The following is an 18546-nucleotide window of genomic DNA, read 5'->3' on the forward strand; positions in this document are numbered from 1 at the left end:
GAACGGTGAAGGGAGAGAGAGCATGGAAACGAGGAACAAAGGGAAGGGTCGAGATGTCATGTTTGACCAGATAGTGTGCGTCAAGAACATGCGCGCCATCATGCACACCAAAATGGTCAATGGTAGCGCAGCATGTCTCTGGAGCAGCGAGGTCCGTCGAAGGACCACAGGCCACGTGATGACCCTTGGAACTACCATATGGAAAAAGTGCAGACGGGATGGGGAGTGAGCCTCGAAACCATGGCTGGATGTGTCTTGAATTGGAGAGAGGGGAAAAGGCAAGGACGGAGCCGTTGCGGAAACATCTCATGAGCGGACCAAATATGTGCCGACGTGTCTCCGTCCAGTCGGTTTCTCGTGAGGTTGAGCTCTGTGTAGTGTAACTGCCTGTATGTAACAGGGATGCCATCATCAAGACGGGATGCAGAATGCTACGTACTCTACAGACTCAAGTCCATGACGGAATTTGCTCCCGACCCAGCGACTTGGCAGTTCAGTTGATACACGCGGGGCTCAGAGTGGGCTATAAGTGCTATAGTAAGCGAGTCGAATCCAGTATAGTCTTGAGATAGGCTGGGCCGTAAAAAAAAAAAGGCCCTTGCCGTGCTCTTCATGTGCGGCTCGCTCCCGGAGTTTTTGGTCCAGCATATGCCGCGAAGAGCTGCGGTGCGCTCGATTACGGGAAAGCTTCGTAGACGTGGTGGTGCAGCGGGTGGCCTTATTTGGATGTTGCGAGAGATCATGTTCTTGGCGGGTGGTGTGGTGCGGTCATGTTGGCATGAAGGCGGTGAGTTCAGGTTGGAGGAGGGGGAACAAGGCATACCTGACAATTGAAGAGAAGAGGAGGCTGAGCAACATCCATGGTGCTCCTTCCACATCTCCCTATTGGCACCATTCAGTTCAGTTGGCATCTCCATTGCTGAACAGCGGGAAATTTTTCAATAGGTTGAGGATGACGCAACCTGATCAGACAATGCCGGTGATGTGGTGGACGGCGGATGTGGATGGATGTCAGAGAATGGGCAGGGGGAGTCGCACCTGCCACTTGGGCGCACAACATCGCCGGCCCCACGCCGAGATGGGTGCTTACCTGCTGCAAGTAGAAGGACTTGTTCAGCCGAAGGTGCACGAAGGTGCCACGACAGGTAGCCGGTACCTCGCGAGACAGTCGGTGTAACTCTACCTGGGGCTATTATGCCAAGAGCTGGCTGCAGTGGTGGTGTTGATTTTACTAGTGCAACGAACGAAGATAAAGCAGTGAGGGGTAACTACTGCTGCTGCTGGCGCTAGCGTAGCGTGGTATGAGTGCAAATTCCATCTCCGAGTTTGCGAGTTTGGACCCTAATCACGAGCATTGCCATGTCGCATACCCACACTTTGATTCTTGTTCCTTCTTTTCTGGTTGTAAACAATGCAAAAAAACGTGGTGACTGCGATGACCTGAGACTTGATCGGGTTGCGATGGGCCGCCTCAACCAGAAAGGAAACACTACTATGAAACCAACAAAAGTTCCCCCCCCCCCCCCGCAATGTGTAAGTGCCCAACAGCCACGGCGCAAGATCAAAGGGCTTGTTCTTCCTCTGCACGTGTGGCATATCTACCTGACGCGAGACACTGCAGTGTTCATCTGTTCCCGCGTGTCTGGCTGCGTCCAGGACTTGTCTCTGTGCAACAGTCCCAAAAAGGTGGTGATACAACATGTAGACATGCAGTCACCGACAGCAAGATCGAGCATGTCGAGGACTGAAAGTCCGGATAGCTGGTATCTGACAGATTTGCTCCCTTGTCCAAGACCCATTGCAACTCACCACCATGTTGGAAGACGGCTGTCGACCGAATGAGCATAGCGTTTGGATGCTATCATCACAAGATGCTGCTGACGGTCTATCTGGTTGCCAAGATGAGTAAAGGTTTACGCTATCTGTGTATTATTACTCCATGTCTCAGAGCTAGCGAGTCCCACGGTGAATTTGCGATTGTCAGCTTGTGTTTCAGAGAGATGGGGTCAAGATGATCACGTTATACTGCCTACATTAGACTGGATGTGATTGTAGTTTTGGGGGGACCCGGATAGATGGGGATGAGTCCGATCTCATACCGGTCCCGTCGGCATCGGCCAGGACAGGACAGTCGTCCGGTTGTTTTCCCGGCCCATCGGTCATTGTTGCAGTGTCGAAACAGCGCCGTTTCCTGCTGCGCAGACAGGTGCTCAATGCATATGCATCAAGGGCCCATTGGCCCCAGGCTTAAAAGGCGGTGCGTGGGATAGCAAGCTGTCATGATATCATGGCACATGGAATCCTCGTGCAGATATTCTTGTGTAATGCCAATAAGAGCGGTCCGACTTGGTTCTTTGCGTCCTCCGGCTGTAGTAGTGTAGTCGTGAATTGGGTCCGCCTACCTTTGGCGCTAGTGTGGTGCCATCCTTGCCAAAGTTTTTCCCGACTTCCTCTCTTGAGACCCTCTCGGGAAAAAGAGTCTTGTGAACGGTCATGATCACCGAGATGCAGAATCAGGTCTTTGACGCTTGAAGGAGAGAGAAGTCGCAAGGTCAGTATTCATGGCTCCTAGTGATTGATCACATATTGAGAACCATCAGTACAATTTCGGCAGAACTTGGGTACCAACTGACATCCAGAGAGAAAGCTCTTCGGAGTCCTGTAAGCTTGGCGGTCTCTTAGACGCCGGCGGCGCATGGCTGCGATCGTGAAGGGGGCTTGGACATGTAGTACAAACTTTGATATAGCCTGCCCATAACCGTCTCGGATCCTTGCTCGCGAGGTCCCTTGGGAGCTATGTATTTCGGCCCCATCCCCATCCCCGTTGCTGACTCGAGCTTGTCTAATGACCCCTTGTCGTCTTTTCCGAGACCCTGACCCCCCCGTAATGACGGAAGAAGGCCAGATACGGGTTGAGTTGGCGAGTGACGAGGGCGCATGGCTGCCATTGACATGCCCATCTTTTGTCTATCCTTTCTCCACCGTCCAGGTTTCTCCATCACCATCGCAATGACATGAAGGACTTGGAAACAGAGTGGGGCCCGGGGCTGTCTTGGACGTTGATCTCGTTGCCGAGTATCCTTCATCCCAAAGCAAAAACTAACCGCCGTTTGATCAAGTTGACGATGGAACTTATTGCGGCGCAACTTTTTCTGCGGTGTGTTGACGTCGCTGTCGGAAGCCCATGTGCAGACGCCATGGAGGAGAGGAGTTTGTCGAAAAGCAGCAAGGGTCTCTGCGTCGTGTTCAAGCCAATCATAACATGTGATCGCTGGCTTGTGCTTTGCAGTGCCCTTTTATAGCGGGGCATGTCGGGTACACAAGTGGAAGGGAACTGAAGTCTCTAACAAGTGGAACTCGCTTGAGATCCATCATAATAATGTCTTGAATGTAAACCGCCGAAAACGTACCAACGTTGAAGCTTCTCAAGATGTCCATCATCCACAATGATTGGAAAAGAGCGAGAGTTGACATGTAGGAGAGAGTAGCATCGGGCACTTGCGCCTTGCACGTATCTTGCATATCCGACCAAAGTCGATGAAGAGATTTCTCTCCCGCAAACAACCTCACTCTCGGGCAGCGCTCCATCTCTCTCGGCTTCAAGGACAACGTCCGGTGTAGCGAGAGGTCACGGTTACATGGATCCAATCGATGGCAACTGCGTGCGTCGTATCTCAGCTGGAGCTCTCGTGCTTTCCGCCAGCTCTCTCTCTCTCTCTCACTCTGCTCAGAGCGACAATCCCCGCCGACAAGGCTTGGGCCAAGGAAGTTCAAAGGAAATCGGCACAAAACACTGTCGGCGACTCTGCAGTGATCAGCCCAAAAAGCGAAAAAGTGTCAAGTTCTGGGGTACGTACCGACCTCGCTAGCGCCCGCAGGATACCTCGACACTCACTTCCTTCATGCACGTTCGCATATCGCAAATGTGGAAGTGGCAGCACTTTTGCACGCGTGAGAGGGTCCTTCCTTGCCTTTCGCATCACTTCTCGTCGTGCGGTCAACGACGAATCTATCGCAGTTGCCCTTTGTTGTTTCCTGTTGGGTTGCTTCCAGCTGTCGCACTCCCACTCTCGCTGTACTGCGACTGGAGTCTGCGATGAGAGCAAGAACACCACTAGACTAGAGGCAGGCACGATCTACCACTTCCGTTAGCTGGTTAGCTGGAGGTTCCTGAACAGGAAAGCCCGTGTGATACACCAGGGGCAGCCACTGGAAAAAACTCCCGTCCTAGGTAAGCAAGGTAAGATCGATTTCACCATGCTGGCCTTCTTGGCTTCGTTCCATTCCCCCATCCTCACACTCAGTCCCTCCAACCCCCCCTCTCTCTATCCCGATCTCCCAATCCTCCATCCACACTAAAGTACGGACATGTACCATCTTCAACCACCACCGGCACCCAACATCCCGATCCCATCTTGGCATCGACGCAGCGTCAATCAATCGTCCCATTTCTGCGTCCTCCTCCACTCATACTACGTTACCAAGTCCACGAAGCGATCTAAAACATAGACGAAAGCATGGAAGCTATCCAAGATCAAGATGGCACTAGAGCTGACTAGTGTACCTAGAGGTAGGCATGGCTCACATGGCCATCTGTCTTTTTTTTTTTATCTCCCTTTTCTCTGCTGCCTGCTTGGAGGTACCTTAGCGGATATCCGCCTTCAGTATCTCGTTGCTTGGCTTGGACTCTGAGGCTGAAGTGCTCCAAGTCGGACACCTATCAAAGAAATAGCCTCTACAGGGAAAGCCCGCCAGACTGTGGAGAAGCCGAGTGCTACGCTTCTCACCCGTAGTGTACTCACAGCTTCCCCAGAGATTAGGTTAGGACGACGGATGGTCAGGTTGCACAAATGGCAGACTGGAAAAAAAAAGCAGACATGGGTCTCTTCGGCTGGGTTAACGAGAAGGAGGTGGTGGTGGGTGATAAACAACCCCATCTGTCCACACCCACCCCGATCCGTCAAGTTCATTGCAGCACAACAAGACAAGTCGAATCGGAAGCAAATAAGGACGTCCCTCTCTCCACCAAATTTTTGCCTCCCCCTGTTCCTTCATGTCCCCAGTGTCTCTCATCACCAGTCACACACATCTCAAAGACCCTTGTCGACAGATCGAGACGAATTCCCTCCCTCCTACTCGTCGTCCTCACCGTCCTCTAGCCTCATCTTATTACCTCTACCTCTGACCTTTTCTTTTGCAAAGGACCAACACGTATGAAGGACAGGACAAGATCGTCCCGCTGCCGTTGATCTACACCATTTACTGTTCCTCGCCGGTCCGAAGTGTCTCCCCATTCCCCTCCTTGACGGCTAAACGCCTTCGAGTTCTTCATCTTTTCTCCACAATTCTCGACTTCCGACTGTGTAGAGATACGCCAAAGCTGTATGCATGACCTTCCCCATTTCACAGAATAGTCCTGGACAGTGTAGTGATCGACCATTTTGCTCAAGGCCAGGCTGACTAGTGCCACAAGGTCTCTACTTTGTGACTTCAGCCCCCCTCACACACCTTCCACACCTCATCTCGGCCTTTCTTGGCTGCCCGCCCATCGGCCAGCCTTGTTTTGCCCAATCCGCCTTGAGCAACAGTTTAAAGCATTAGGGGCGCCTCCCTCCCTCCAAGCACCCTTGTTTTCACCCTTTTGGTATGGTCTCGTTAGTGACGGGTTATGGACTCTTCACTTCCTGCCGCGTCGGACGACGGAGACCTTGCCTGGTCGGATAGCCACAGCATGGATTCGGATGATATTCAGGGTCTTCCCCAATCATCGTCCTGGTTCACCTCACTTTCGTCAACCTCAACTTCTGCCTCAATGTCTTCGGCCATGAGCTTTGCTCAGACTGGCCAGCTTTCACCCATCAGCAATGGCATGGACGCGTCCTATCATGGCACGGATCTTTCAGGCAATTCTTGTTGCTCTTCCTCCTCCGCTTCTGCCTCTGCCTCGCCTGAATTGACCCAGTCGGCGGCTTCTCTCTCTTCTATGGAGAATTGGGAAATGGCACTCGACAGTCACCATGGCAGTTCTGGCCATGGCCACGGCCACCATTATGAGTTGTCGTGGGACCCGGACTCGGACGACAACATGCTGCCGTTGCCAAAAATGGAGCCATTGGACGATGACGACTTTTGCATGGACCATATCAAAGAAGCTCCTGCAAATGCACTTCCAAACAGCGACGGTTCGATGCTAGATCAGCCAAAGGCGAAGCGGCCCCGAGGTCGGCCCCGCAAGCATCCAATTGCGCCTCCTGTCCTTGCGAACAAGATCACAAAGGGCCGATCCAAGACAGGCTGCCTCACTTGTCGGAAGCGCAAGAAGAAGTGTGACGAGGCAAAGCCACGGTGTAAGTGCAACTTCAACCCCAATCGGCTGTCGTTCTGTTCTAAAACCCGTATAGGCATGAACTGTGAAAAGAATGCCGTGGTTTGTGAAGGTTACCCCGAGAAACAGATCTGGAAGAGTGGCAGAGAGAGGGCCGAGGAGGGTAAGCACAGCAGCCTTGGGAATACACCCGTGGTAGGACAGTCTAACATGCCCATGCATGCAGAACGCCTCAAGTCCCACAGTTTGCCGTCCATTACCATGCAGCCACTGTTCCACGGGCTCGAGACGGTCGAAGATAGGATCTTCTGGAAGCATTATAACGAGCATCTCAGCACGGTGTTGACCGTTGAGGGAGAACACAAGAATGCCTTCAAGGACATGATGGTGCCAATTGCAGTCAAGCATCAAGGCCTCATGCACTCCATCCTTTCGTTGGCCAGCAAACATATCGACTATGATACACCTTACGGTCTCAATATCCTCAAGAACAACCGATCGACATCTGCCCACAAGCTCCACGAACGGTCTCTGTATCATCACGATCAAGCCAGGCAAAAGTTCTATGAGGACGTGGAAGTCAGCGATGCAATGAACCCTCAAGACAAACTCCGCGTGTCTGCCCGTTACGGCCAGATGCTTTGCTTCCTCCTCGAGGCATTGGCTGAGGGCAACCCGCGTGGTGAGCACCGGCTCCATCTTTCGGCATACAAGAGTCTCATTTCAAGCTCGCCGCCAGAGGACTCGGCTTTTTTCTCGTTCATCGCCGAGTTTTTCCAGTACCATATCTTTGCTGATGAGTTGATTCATTCCGTTTCAACTCTTCACCACCGTGCGATTCCCAACGATGCCAACTACACACCAGCTATCTATCCCCCCCGGCTCATTGGTGTTGCCGATGGACTCTTGGAGTACCTTCCTCAAATTACCATGATTCGAAACACCATTCGGCACAATATTGTCACTCAAGTCGATCCAGTGGTTGACTATGTCAGCCTCTATCGGGCGGCTGAGATCGATGCAGCTATCAAGGACTGGACCCCTCACTGGCCTCAAGGAGACCATCGTGACCGAGTAGGACTCCTGTACAAGCACATGATGTGGATCTACCTTGTTCGGACCGTCTACCCGCCGTCTCCTTCGGCTCCTTTGCCTCCAACAAAGTCATCGGATCTCCGGTTGTCTCCCCTGTCCAATGCCAACCATAGTCGATCCGCTGTGCCTGGTGTTACTACGCCGCCTATGTCGGCATCACCAAGCTGCACTTCGTCGCCCAAGTTGGAGGGTTCAGATTATGGAATGGGCTCCGTCCCTCTCCTTAGCACCACTTCATCTTTGCGAGCCGAGTCGCCGCCACCATCTCGCAAGCCACTCCAGCACGACCCACGGGTTACCGTGGCTGTTGAGGAGTCTTTAGGCATCATGAAATCTTTCAAGCCTAGCGACCCATGCCAAACCCTGCTCCTCCTCCCATGCTTTATCATCGGTACGGCATGCTTCACGCCTACCCACCGGGATCGGGTTCGGGCTGCTGTAAAAACTGTCAAGGGATACACTGGTCTTAGAAACGCTGACCGCGCCTTGGAAGTTCTGGAGCATGTGTGGCAGCTTATGGAGAGTGGTGATTGGGCCGCAGTATGGGACTGGCCTCGTATTGCTCAGGGGTTGGGTCTGGATTTCATTCCTGCTTAAACCCCTTGGGTCGTACGTGAGTTGGATTTCAAGACTCGTGGTTCAGGCAGCAAGACTGCTAAGATCACCTTCCCATGTACTAACAAACTACATGCCGCTTGATTTCTTTGAGGTCGTGCTTATTTTTATCGCATGTTTTTCTGTTTTTCATTTCGTTTTTCATCGCACTATATCCTCTTCTATCATGTCGGGTGGTGTTACGGAACATAGGATACTGGGTCATGTATTTTCCTTCTGTCATTCGCTTAAGCGTGGAGTGAACCGGGCATTTTTTTGGCTTCTAACATCATATTTCTCATTCATGGCGATTTGGTACTTCAGAAAGATGGCATGGAAAGGTGTTGTAAAGGAAATATCAACATGTACCCAAGGGCGAGGGCGAAACTTGGTCGGATCAGGAAATCGAAGCATGCGCTTAACTACATCCAAAAAAAGCATTTGGGGGGACGCGGGGTAAAGAAGAGACAACGGAAGACGGTTAGGAGTTTGATTTGGCTCAAGGTACAGGTGCATCGGATCATAGGGGCTTTGTGGTAAGGGGGTGGGGTCAAAGAGCATAGGGGAAAATGTGGTCAAGAGACATATCGGAATGGCGTTCTCTCGTTAGGATTTGACTTTTTAAAAAACATTTGGCCATGGTCGAGTGGCGGGTGCCACGGGGGTTTTTCGTTTCTTGGATATCTACGCTCGCTGGTACATTTTTGAAGCGTTACGGGAAAGGTGTTATAAGGAATATTTGCAGAGGAAGGGGCCCCATTTGGGGATTGGCATGTGCATGGGCACAAGATGGGAATCACTCGCTGACTTGAGATGCGTCACGTCGCAATATCGTGACACGAAATGAATCAAATGATGGTCTTCTCTCGTTGGATCAATACTGATTTCTTCTCTACTCGTGAACGCGTTGTTTCTTGCCACTGCCTGGTCCTCAAACTATTGGAAACGCCTTGGATCACGGTGATGTGTGTTCACCTATACCCCGATTGAAGGCAACAAGATGGGTGGCTCAAGAGGCCTACCAAGCATACCATTTGAGGGATGCGTGTTAAAACTCTCCACCTAGCTTTCGCTGACGTGCCGATACAAACGGTTGGCCAAAACCCCCATCTTGGAAACTGTTGGTATCTGTAAGTTGCGCTGTTTACTCAGTCGTCCTCTCTTTTATTACACCAGGTTGACCTCCATCTTCCCTCCCAAACAACGCCATGACACCTCACACACAACCGCATCGCCATTTCCGCCGGCGGTATCTCTCTATATGTATAATGAATATAAACTTTCTGATAACATGCGCTACACATATACCTGTACCACTTGTCGTCCTCTTCATCACAGCTGCCCAGGCTGCTACTGGGTGTCAGGGACAAGTGGCATGTTGTATCTGGAAGCCATTGTTCATGTTCACCAACGATACTCGCCAGTAACGGGAACAGAAACATATCAGATTGGTGCCTCTACATCCACCCTATCACCACTGCAGACTACGCCGACCCATCTCTTTGCATGGGCCAAACATGCTGGGGTCCTGGGGTTCTCAAGCACCTGCGTTATCGTCAGCTTAACGGCCCGCGTCTGGTGAGAAATGTCAGCATGGCCTATTTGCCTGTCGTGGAAGTATGAGAGTTGGAATGCGGTAATCTGGGAGGGGAGGGGGGAAGTTAGAAGGGGAACTGGGCAAAGAGCGGTAGTAGCACTCGGTGATGGTAATGGCACCTATGAAGAGGGAAGGTGCTAGAAGCAGTTTGGGTGTGCCTCCTTTGGGCAGCCGAACAGCCAAGTACCTCTAGCTACCTAACTTTACTGACCACTTCCAGGGCTCTTAACCAAACATCGTCCCTTCCTCAACTCCTGACTACAGTACTTCTCGCTACAACATTCAACTCCAAAGCGGAACACTGACGTCTCGCATCCGTCACTAATCCACCAGGTGAACGGTCTCAACCGCCATTCCAGTCCCCATCCATCTCCAATGACATGTTCTGAGTCCTATTTCACTCACTTCACGTGCGGGTGGTTGGAGCACCTCTTCCACTTTACATTCTCAATCTTATCCTCCTTGGCCATCTGGTGAGCTATGTTGACGGTGCCGACCTTGTTTGGTGTAGCGTCGGAGGCGGTACAGTATCTCCTGGCCGTGCTTCTGATCAGGGGCGACCAATTTGTAGGTAGTGTTTGTCATTGTTTAGTTACTGCTTGACCGGCTGATGGTATTGCTGTTGATATAGTTTGTCTTGTTGCTAACTTTGTCTTTGCTAGCGTTGTCATGTCATGGTTGATGCTGTATGTAGGTATCGTTGTTTTCCGATTGTAGGCCGTTAGTGATGGGTGATAGTCAACCTCATGACTACAGAACAGGTGATGGTAGAGAGAGGTCAGGGATTTTGTTGTTCGGCCGAAGCAGGTTATGGTCAAAATATTCCTAACGATCAAGATGACGATGATGGTAGGGAAGGGGTAGGTAGCCACAGAGAAATGACGGGCGGAACTTTCATGTCAGGTTTCTACATTACACCCAAGGAGGAGGATTTCGGACCAAGGTTTGGTTCTGGATATCAACATGAAGGGAGGCTGTGACGGGTCTAACCAGCGGGCGGGTTCTGGTACCCCACGATGTATTGGTAACAGTACCTCTAGGTGTCTTGACATTCACCCAACACGGTCCTCGAACAAGAAAGACTAAATGGTCCAATGACGGGTGGTTAAAAGTCTTGTTCAAACCTGGCTCATATACAGGATGGTGAAGGGTCGTGTTTGAACCTGACCATAACCTTAGTTTCGCCCCGGTAGCGGAAATTGCTGTTTGACCCGAGTATAAGATCCCTCCCTCTCCATTTCTCTGATGCAGTTTTACTCTTTCTCCCATCATCATCATCACCATCATCATCTTAATCAGCAGAAACTCCAACTTCGACCAAATAACTCACCTTCTGACCCATCTGTCACCAATCTTGCAGAGTTGACAAATGATCAGCCATCACTGACAGCCTTTAACCGGAAAACACCCATACCGACATCAGTAACAGCAATCTTCAACGACAATATCAAACTCCTACCATTACCCAGAATATCTATAGAGGTGAGCGACACCTGATTCAACCCGCAAAACGCCAGGCAAGTACAAAAAACATGCCCACCTCCTTCTCTCTTCTTACCTACGAAATCGATTATCCAGTCTTCGTCCCTCACCACCTACATTACATACCCCTAGATACCTCTATATATAAACCTAACAAACTTTCCACAGTCCTCCTCCCTACCCCAAGGTACCTACCACCACCACAACCGCTTGGGTACTTGGTACATAGTGCTACCTACAAAAGCACCAAAGAAACCATCACAATGAGCGCCAATCAGCCCGTATTCACCATCTCCATAACCCCAAACAACATTGCATCGAGCTACCATGTCACCATGACCGAAACCGCCACCGGAAGCGTCATCATCACGATGACTCCCGTTATCCAGCCATCCAATAGTCCTCCCACCACCAACCAGCCTTACATCAGTCCTCCTACCACTCCTCCGCCCAGCGGCGCCGGCGCAGGCACCGAGGATTCAGACAACCACACCTCAGAGGCGGAGTAGTGGTTGAGGCGTGATCGGGGGTAGAGGAAAGGATATTGAAGCTGTGGTAAAAAAGAGAAGTTGTAGTGGGCAGGATACCTCTTGGTAGAAAAGAGAAGGAAGATGGGGTTCGAATCGAACGTGGGTGATGGAGGATATGGAAGGGGGGGAATGGTTAGCCACTACCACGAGCATGAGTCTGTGGATCTCATGCTAATGTACATCGCCATAAAATCGACTGTTGCAGATCCCCAACTGAAATGCGACCCATATCAAGTTCACACGTCAAACCTGATAGTCAAGTGCCTTGAAAACCCTCATGGTATTGAGCTGAATCAAAGGTTCCTTCTTACAACAATCCCATTCATCTTTCCCATTGCTCCCGCAAATGCGCCCTTAGAAAATCATAGAAGATGATGATGATGATAGTACATGTATGTATGCCGTGTATGTGTCGTCCGCCCAAAACCACATCCACGTCCACAAAAAAAAAAGCCTTCTGCTTTAGCTGTGGTAGTCATGTCGGCCCCTTTTTGTCTTTCCCGTTTTCCCTTTTTTCCCCTTGTGCTTGTACACTCGTAGCCACATATTTGTTGCTGTACATCCGTAGCCAAACATACCTATGTGGCTACCTACCTCTACTCTATGCTTGATCTCGACTCTTTTGCCACTCTACCCAGGGGCTACTACATAGTAGCACATGTATGCATTTGTCATCTGATTTTTGTATCGTTCAGGAGGTGTTACAATAACCGCTGATCGCCCTTTTTCTTGTTTGCTTTTCGGTGGTGCTTTACTTGTTGCGCTTTAGCGTCTTGACGGCCATTTCTATTAGGCCATCCTTGGCTTCGCTGTCTGGGAACCCGCTGATGGCCTCGATGGCCTTTTCGGCGTAATCCTGGGCGAGAGCACGGGTCTGCTCGATGCCGTTACTCTGGAGAACCAACTCTCTTGCCTGTTCATAACGATGTTAGCATTTGTGTGTGTGTGAGATCGAACAGCTAGCAGAGCAGGAGAAACATACCCTAGCAGCATCACCCTCCTTCTCGAATTTCCTGCCAACCAACGGACCAAGCTCCGGCATCGTCTTCCAGGCAAACAGTAGAGGAGCAGTCGCCAAGCCCAGCTCAAGATCAGCACCGGCAGGCTTGCCCAACTCTTTCTCGCTACGAGTGTAGTCCAGCATGTCGTCGACCAGCTGGAAGGCCAAGCCGAGGTTCTTGCCATACAAGTAGGCAGCATCCACCGTCGCCGCATCAGCGCCGCCCAGCAGCGCAGACGCGCGACAGCTCTTGCTGATCAGGGAAGCGGTCTTGAGGTAGGTCTTTTGGAGGTAGTAGGTGAGAGTCTCCTCGGACCATTTGGGGTTCTTTTCGTCGCGAGCCGTGTTCTTGAGCTGCATGAACTCGCCCTCGACAAGGTTGGCAATGACGGTAGCAAGAAGCTCGACAACTTCGGCGTGGCGAAGGCGGGCAAGGGCGACGGAGGCTCTGCCGAGAAGGAAGTCACCAGCCAGGACGGCCATCTTGTTTCCGAATTCGAGGTTGGCGGAGGGAGCGCCGCGGCGGGACTCGGAGTGATCGATGACATCGTCGTGAAGAAGGGAGGCGGTATGGATCAGCTCGGTGATCTCGGCAAGTCGTCGCTGGGAAGGGAGGATGTCGGTATCTGCGGGAATGGAGACGGGAGTGGCGTCAGAAGGGTTGAAGTCGGAGAGGATGTTGAGAGGCGAGATTGAGGTATCAATGGCGGCCGAGGCCTGGAGAGTCGATTGTTGCCTTTGAGGAGCCTTGGGACACAAAGCGGTGGCACGAGACATGAGGAGGACGATTAATGGGCGCACATGCTTGCCCTCGGCCTGTGTGTAGTACTTGGCGGCGCGGTCGAGCGAGGGGTGGCCAGAACCCAGGAGCTTGCGGATGTTGCCTGTTAGGAACTTCATCTCGCCGGCGACAAGACGGAGAGGGTCAATGGTGGGCAGACCGTCGGTGCCCTTGATGGCCTTGGTCACGGCATTGTTGACAATGTTGCCGGCCACCGAGACAGCAGCAGCCCATGCCGAGTCGTTCTTCTTGGTGTTGTGGTAGAGGGCCTTGGACTGCCGTATCCTCCGCTCGAGGGGCACTACTGTAAGGCTTTGTACGGCACATCTCGACTGTGTAAGACCAAGACCGGTCCGAACCACCGAAGCCGCTCCCGTCCGGAGCTGCATGATTCCCGTGTTTCCCGCGCACGTCCTTCTTGCCGAGAAGGACCAATTGACTGTTGACTATTTAGCTGGCAAGTGTCTCTTGCATGTAAGGGTGATTCCGAAGCTGGGATGCGACTGTCGTGGGGTTGTCGAGGACCGATCGGGTGGTGGCAGGAAGTTGGTTGTGAAAGTAAATAAAAAAAAAACAGCTCTCTCTCTCTGCTTGTCGCCGGGTGTGACGGGTCACGGGTTGAGCAGTAGATGGACTTTTTCTGTGGTCGTGTGGTGGCACTATGGAATTCGGAGGAGGCTCAGTCCAACCATCCGGATGGCGAAGTGGGTGTGGTGGTCGGCGGTCGGTGGACGGTGGTGGGTAAGCAGTCTTCCCTCCGGTGGGTGCGGCTTACCTTTACACTACACAACTACCGTGACAACGGCGACTTGCTCCTCTTCCTCCGATCCCGAAAAGTTCCATCCTCCAAAAATTTGGCGCTCGGATCATCCTCAGCTTCCATTTTCAGCAGATAAGCCCCTCTCTGCAGGTCCAAAGACTTGGCATTGCGGCATTTGTCCCATATTTTGTGGCTTTCACGTGGCTGAAGCTGGGCAATTTTGTGAATGATCTGAGGCTGATAGTGCAGATCTTTCTCTTTTCAGACAAGCTCGACTTGAATCGATCCAAGCTGAGCTCTGTGAGAGCTCCAGGTACAGGGACCTGAATTTGGAGAAACGGGGTTTTCGGGGTTTGGGTGCACCTGACGACTCCACTGAATCTATCTCATCAGCTCCCGCGCGACGTTTCATCATTGACATCAGAACATACATAAATATCACCAATCTGCACACCCAAGTCATACTACGCTATCATGGTTCTCCTCACAGTGACCTCTTCCATCTTGGAAGCTCTACAAAGAGTTCCAGATGGCCCAAGTAAACTACAGCGAGATGGCGAGCCGTCATTAAGCGATGTCGATATTGGTTCACCCATCTCACATGGCCAGATCATGGATTTGCGGAATCTACTCAAAGCCGGTAACCATAATGAGTACAGCCTGGAGATACTGTTGAAAGGTTCCAAGGTTTATGTGCCTCCACCACCGCCGAAGCCTGAGCCGGTAAGTGGACATCACTCACATCACTGACCTAGCTGGGGAGGCATGGCTAATTCCCAAAACAGTCTGATGAATACAAAGCATTGATGGCCAGACTTCGCCGTGAAGAGGAGGAACGCGCCTATGAACGCATGATCAACCCCGTTCCACCCATGGAGACCTTCTCGCAACGATTCCCTTCAAGCACGGGCATGGCTCGGGCATTCGCCGAAGCCAACAGACCTACACGAAAGGAAGACATGGGCGATGATGATGTGACGTATGACGAGGTGCACCGCCAACTAATGCTCATCTTCAACTTCATGGTCACCATGCTAGGCGTGGCAGCTACTCTTTGGATCTTGGCGCGTTGGTGGAGCACTCCGGCTAGAATCTTCCTCACTATGGGAGGCAGTATCATTGCAGGTGTTGCTGAAGTTGCTCTGTACTCGGGATACGTGTGGCATCTTGGTCAGGCGAAGAAGAAGGATAAGACTTTCAAGGAGGTCAAGGAAGTGGTCCAGACATGGGTTGTTGGTCCGGAAGACAAAGAGGCAGCAGACAAGCTGATTGCCATTAAGGATAAGGAGCCTGCTGCCGAGGACACAAATCTTAGAAGACGCAAAAAGTAGATGTAGACTGATAGATTCAGTTTATCCCTACATCACCTAGTGGAGAGCATGGGAGAGACGACGGGATTCAGGGGGTTTGTTTACTTTGGCGGATCCAAAGTGGCTGAGCCCCACGTCATTGAGCGCTGTGCTTAGGGATGGCTTGGCAGCGTGAACTCGCGTAACAAACGCGTCGCAGTCCAGTGTAATTTACCCATTCCAATCCCTGCGAAGACGGAAAGTTCACGCGGGGCGCTTTTGAAAGTAAACACAAACAACAAACTGAAGCTTTCACAAGGTAACTTATAGCTGCCATTCTTCTCCCCAGACCTCGACAATCGACACGAGAATCGCAGCAGTAGTCGAAGAAAAAAAACAAGGCGATCAAGTCGACAATGTCGGCAGAAGCAGTCGAGACGGGTCCTACCACGCATCAACGCAAAAAGCCGATTCGAACATATGGGAGGCGGTCTGCCGCCGCAGCCGCCAAAGAAGACGCAAAACCCTCGACGCCGCGACAGCTGAGTCCCGAAGGTACGCCAGCACCACAGCTACCGCCGCCCAATTTAGCTGCTACCGTTCCTCCGTCTGTCGAATGCTGCCCGAAACCCAACGCGCCCAAGTCCGGCTCGATCCTGTCTTTCTTCAAAGCAAAGCCCAAGACACCCGCACCCAGTACCAGTAAAGCGACTACACCCGCACCACTTGCCTCCGACGAGCTGACATCGACACCTCCATCACCACCGCCCTCGGGCTCCGGACAGAGAAAACGCCGCAGACTAACGACCCGTCCGACCTTTGACGATGATGCCGCTGGCGATAATCAAGCAGGCAAAAAAAGGAAAGAAAGTGGGGACGAGACGCCAGAAGCGAGAGATGGGACACCAATCAACACATCGTCAGCTTCTACAACCGAGACCGATTCGACAGCAATAACTATCTCGACACAGCTTGTTACCCAAAAGAAACGCACAGCCAAGGCCCCAGCGAAGGAAATGGTGCAGACCACGTTAAGCCTCGCAATTGGTGAGCCCCGGCCCCAGTTCATTGTTTGCAAAGAATGCAGTATGCTCTACAACCATCTCAATGACAAAGACCGGAAAGACCACAAGAGGGTGCACATGGCTTATACCCGGAGCAAAAATAAGGAAGTGGAATAGATCTGTCAATAATATCTGTCAGATCTCGCGGCACCCTATGGAGTTTGGATGATCTGTCGATCTCGAATTGGCTACACGATGAAACTCCTGCAAAGAAACAGTTTATCGCGCATCACCACTTTGGGGCTGTTGCATCATCTGCCCCAGGAATTTTGGCTGTGTTTTTGTTTGTCAAGACCTTTGGGGAAACTATAAAATGATCGTGATGGTTCCGGCTGGACAGGCCTCGGCAATAGGACATAGTATCACATTCGTCTAAAATAATCAAGCGCCTACAAAGTCGACAACATGGTCTACCAGCACGGAGACCACCACCACATTCCGGACGAGTATCGGGTGCACAAGTAAGCATACAAGTCTTCATACATGATGAGCTGATTTCTAACAAAGTCAGGCCTGGAGCATGGCTGCCCGCAGACCACCGCATCGTCCAACACTGGCTCGGCCACCATGTCAAACACGTCGACAAGGTCGGCGAGCAAGAGCTGATTCCCGTTCTCAAGGAGTTCGAGGATCTTATCGAGAACAACACCCGCATCCGCATGTACTTCTGCTCCATGTGGGATGAAGTCCCTCGCAAACCCCCTTACAACACAGACGTCACAGGCCAAAGCCAAATCCGGGACTACAAGCACATGCTCCAGGTGCTAAACCACGTCTTTGGCCGGGCACCCGAGTGGACTGCTGCCGCAGCAGGCGTCGGCCTGGTTGGTGTCCCTCTTGCCGCCATGTTTGACTACGCCTCCGCCACACCCAGCGGGCACGCTGCCTTTCTAGATCCCGACGTGAACCGTATGCTCAAGAAGATCTTAAACGAGTGGGGCAAGTACCTCACATCCCCGGAGTCCGCCTCCGTCCTCGGCGACCACCGCGCCGGCTGGTTCGGCGAAGTAAGCTACAAAGACCTGATGGAAGTCGCCAACGCCGCCGCCAGCACCTCGTACAAGTTCGAAGAAATGTACCAGTGCGATCCCTCGGCGCCCCGACACGGCTACAAATCCTGGGACGACTTCTTCACCCGGCGCTTCGTTCCCCAAGCCCGCCCCGTCGCCTCGCCCGAGGATCATCTGGTGGTGGCCAACGCGTGCGAGTCCAAACCCTATGCTCTGTCCAACGACGTCCGCCTGCGTGACAAATTCTGGGTCAAGGGCCAGCCGTACTCGGTCCTGGACATGCTCGCGCATGACCCGCTCAGCGAGCACTTCGCCGGCGGAACCGTCTACCAAGCCTTTCTGTCCCCGCTTTCGTATCACCGGTGGCACGCGCCCGTGTCGGGAACTATCAAGCGTGCGTTTGTCCAGGACGGGACCTACTTCTCTGTACCCCTCTTCCCGGCCGAGGATGCGTCGGACGAGCTGTCGGGGGACAGGACGGGCAGGGCAGGTGAGTACGAGATTTTGCAGAAGGGAATCACGGTGAGCCAGGGATACTTGACGGCGCTGGCAACGAGGGCCATAATCTTTATTGAGGCGGAGGCAAAGGAGATTGGGCTGATGGCGTTTATTGGAGTGGGTATGGACGAGGTCAGTTCGTGCGAGATCACGGTCAAGGAGGGGCAGAGGGTGGAGAAGGGAGATGAGTTGGGCACGTTCCACTTTGGAGGGTCAACGCATTGTTTGATATTCAACAAGGATGTGGGCAAGAAGCTGAAGGGTTTCCCGAAAGTCGGGAGAGAGGAGAATGTACCGGTTAGGGCGAGGTTGTGTGCTGTTGGGGAGTGAGGGATGGGAGTGCCTGCATGAGTGTGGCTCGGTACCTCTATGATAGGGAGTCGGGGTAGCAAAAGTGCTTGTGCTCAAGCAACGTTCTTGATTGAGAACAATGATGGTACGTACGTGTGTATGTCGATTAATGCACAATCTGTCCTTTTGCCCAGCTTGCCAGCCAGGCTTGTTTGATCCCGTTGACTCAT

The 18546-nt window shown here is 52.2% G+C and overlaps 7 protein-coding genes across 7 annotated transcripts in view; 6 read left to right on the forward strand and 1 right to left on the reverse strand.

The window, feature by feature from the left end:
• Nucleotides 1-229, forward strand: part of NEUTE1DRAFT_103066 (uncharacterized protein) — a gene marked incomplete at both ends in the record, with an annotated part of 1542 nt that extends 1313 nt beyond the window's left edge. Inside the window, one exon of the mRNA XM_009855154.1 lies at nt 12-229. Within this exon, the coding sequence (XP_009853456.1) occupies nt 12-229 (218 nt within the window). The remainder of the gene's footprint in view (nt 1-11) is intronic.
• Nucleotides 230-5812: 5583 nt separating this feature from the next.
• On the forward strand, nt 5813-8017 carry NEUTE1DRAFT_124026 (uncharacterized protein; the record flags this gene model as incomplete). Its single annotated transcript, XM_009855155.1, has 3 exons — nt 5813-6347; nt 6402-6488; nt 6552-8017. The coding sequence occupies 3 exons, from the start codon at nt 5813-5815 to the stop codon at nt 8015-8017; spliced, it is 2088 nt and encodes a 695-aa protein (XP_009853457.1).
• A 3339-nt stretch (nt 8018-11356) lies between these two features.
• NEUTE1DRAFT_48295 (uncharacterized protein) lies at nt 11357-11602 on the forward strand (the record flags this gene model as incomplete). The annotated part of the gene is made up of 1 exon (XM_009854537.1): nt 11357-11602. The coding sequence occupies one exon, from the start codon at nt 11357-11359 to the stop codon at nt 11600-11602; it is 246 nt and encodes an 81-aa protein (XP_009852839.1).
• Nucleotides 11603-11976: 374 nt separating this feature from the next.
• On the reverse strand, nt 11977-13793 carry NEUTE1DRAFT_124027 (uncharacterized protein; the record flags this gene model as incomplete). The annotated part of the gene is made up of 2 exons (XM_009855156.1): nt 11977-12536; nt 12606-13793. 2 exons carry the CDS (start codon nt 13791-13793, stop codon nt 12375-12377), a joined length of 1350 nt encoding a protein of 449 aa, XP_009853458.1.
• Nucleotides 13794-14638: 845 nt separating this feature from the next.
• On the forward strand, nt 14639-15523 carry NEUTE1DRAFT_67492 (uncharacterized protein; the record flags this gene model as incomplete). The annotated part of the gene is made up of 2 exons (XM_009855157.1): nt 14639-14887; nt 14950-15523. 2 exons carry the CDS (start codon nt 14639-14641, stop codon nt 15493-15495), a joined length of 795 nt encoding a protein of 264 aa, XP_009853459.1.
• Nucleotides 15524-15869: 346 nt separating this feature from the next.
• NEUTE1DRAFT_46494 (uncharacterized protein) lies at nt 15870-16634 on the forward strand (the record flags this gene model as incomplete). Its single annotated transcript, XM_009854431.1, has 1 exon — nt 15870-16634. The coding sequence occupies one exon, from the start codon at nt 15870-15872 to the stop codon at nt 16632-16634; it is 765 nt and encodes a 254-aa protein (XP_009852733.1).
• A 228-nt stretch (nt 16635-16862) lies between these two features.
• On the forward strand, nt 16863-18505 carry NEUTE1DRAFT_67493 (uncharacterized protein; the record flags this gene model as incomplete). Its single annotated transcript, XM_009855158.1, has 2 exons — nt 16863-16978; nt 17029-18505. The coding sequence occupies 2 exons, from the start codon at nt 16923-16925 to the stop codon at nt 18353-18355; spliced, it is 1383 nt and encodes a 460-aa protein (XP_009853460.1).
• Nucleotides 18506-18546: the final 41 nt, after the last annotated feature.

Source organism: Neurospora tetrasperma, assembly GCF_000213175.1.
Source record: "Neurospora tetrasperma FGSC 2508 unplaced genomic scaffold NEUTE1scaffold_5, whole genome shotgun sequence".
Lineage (NCBI taxonomy): Eukaryota > Fungi > Ascomycota > Sordariomycetes > Sordariales > Sordariaceae > Neurospora > Neurospora tetrasperma.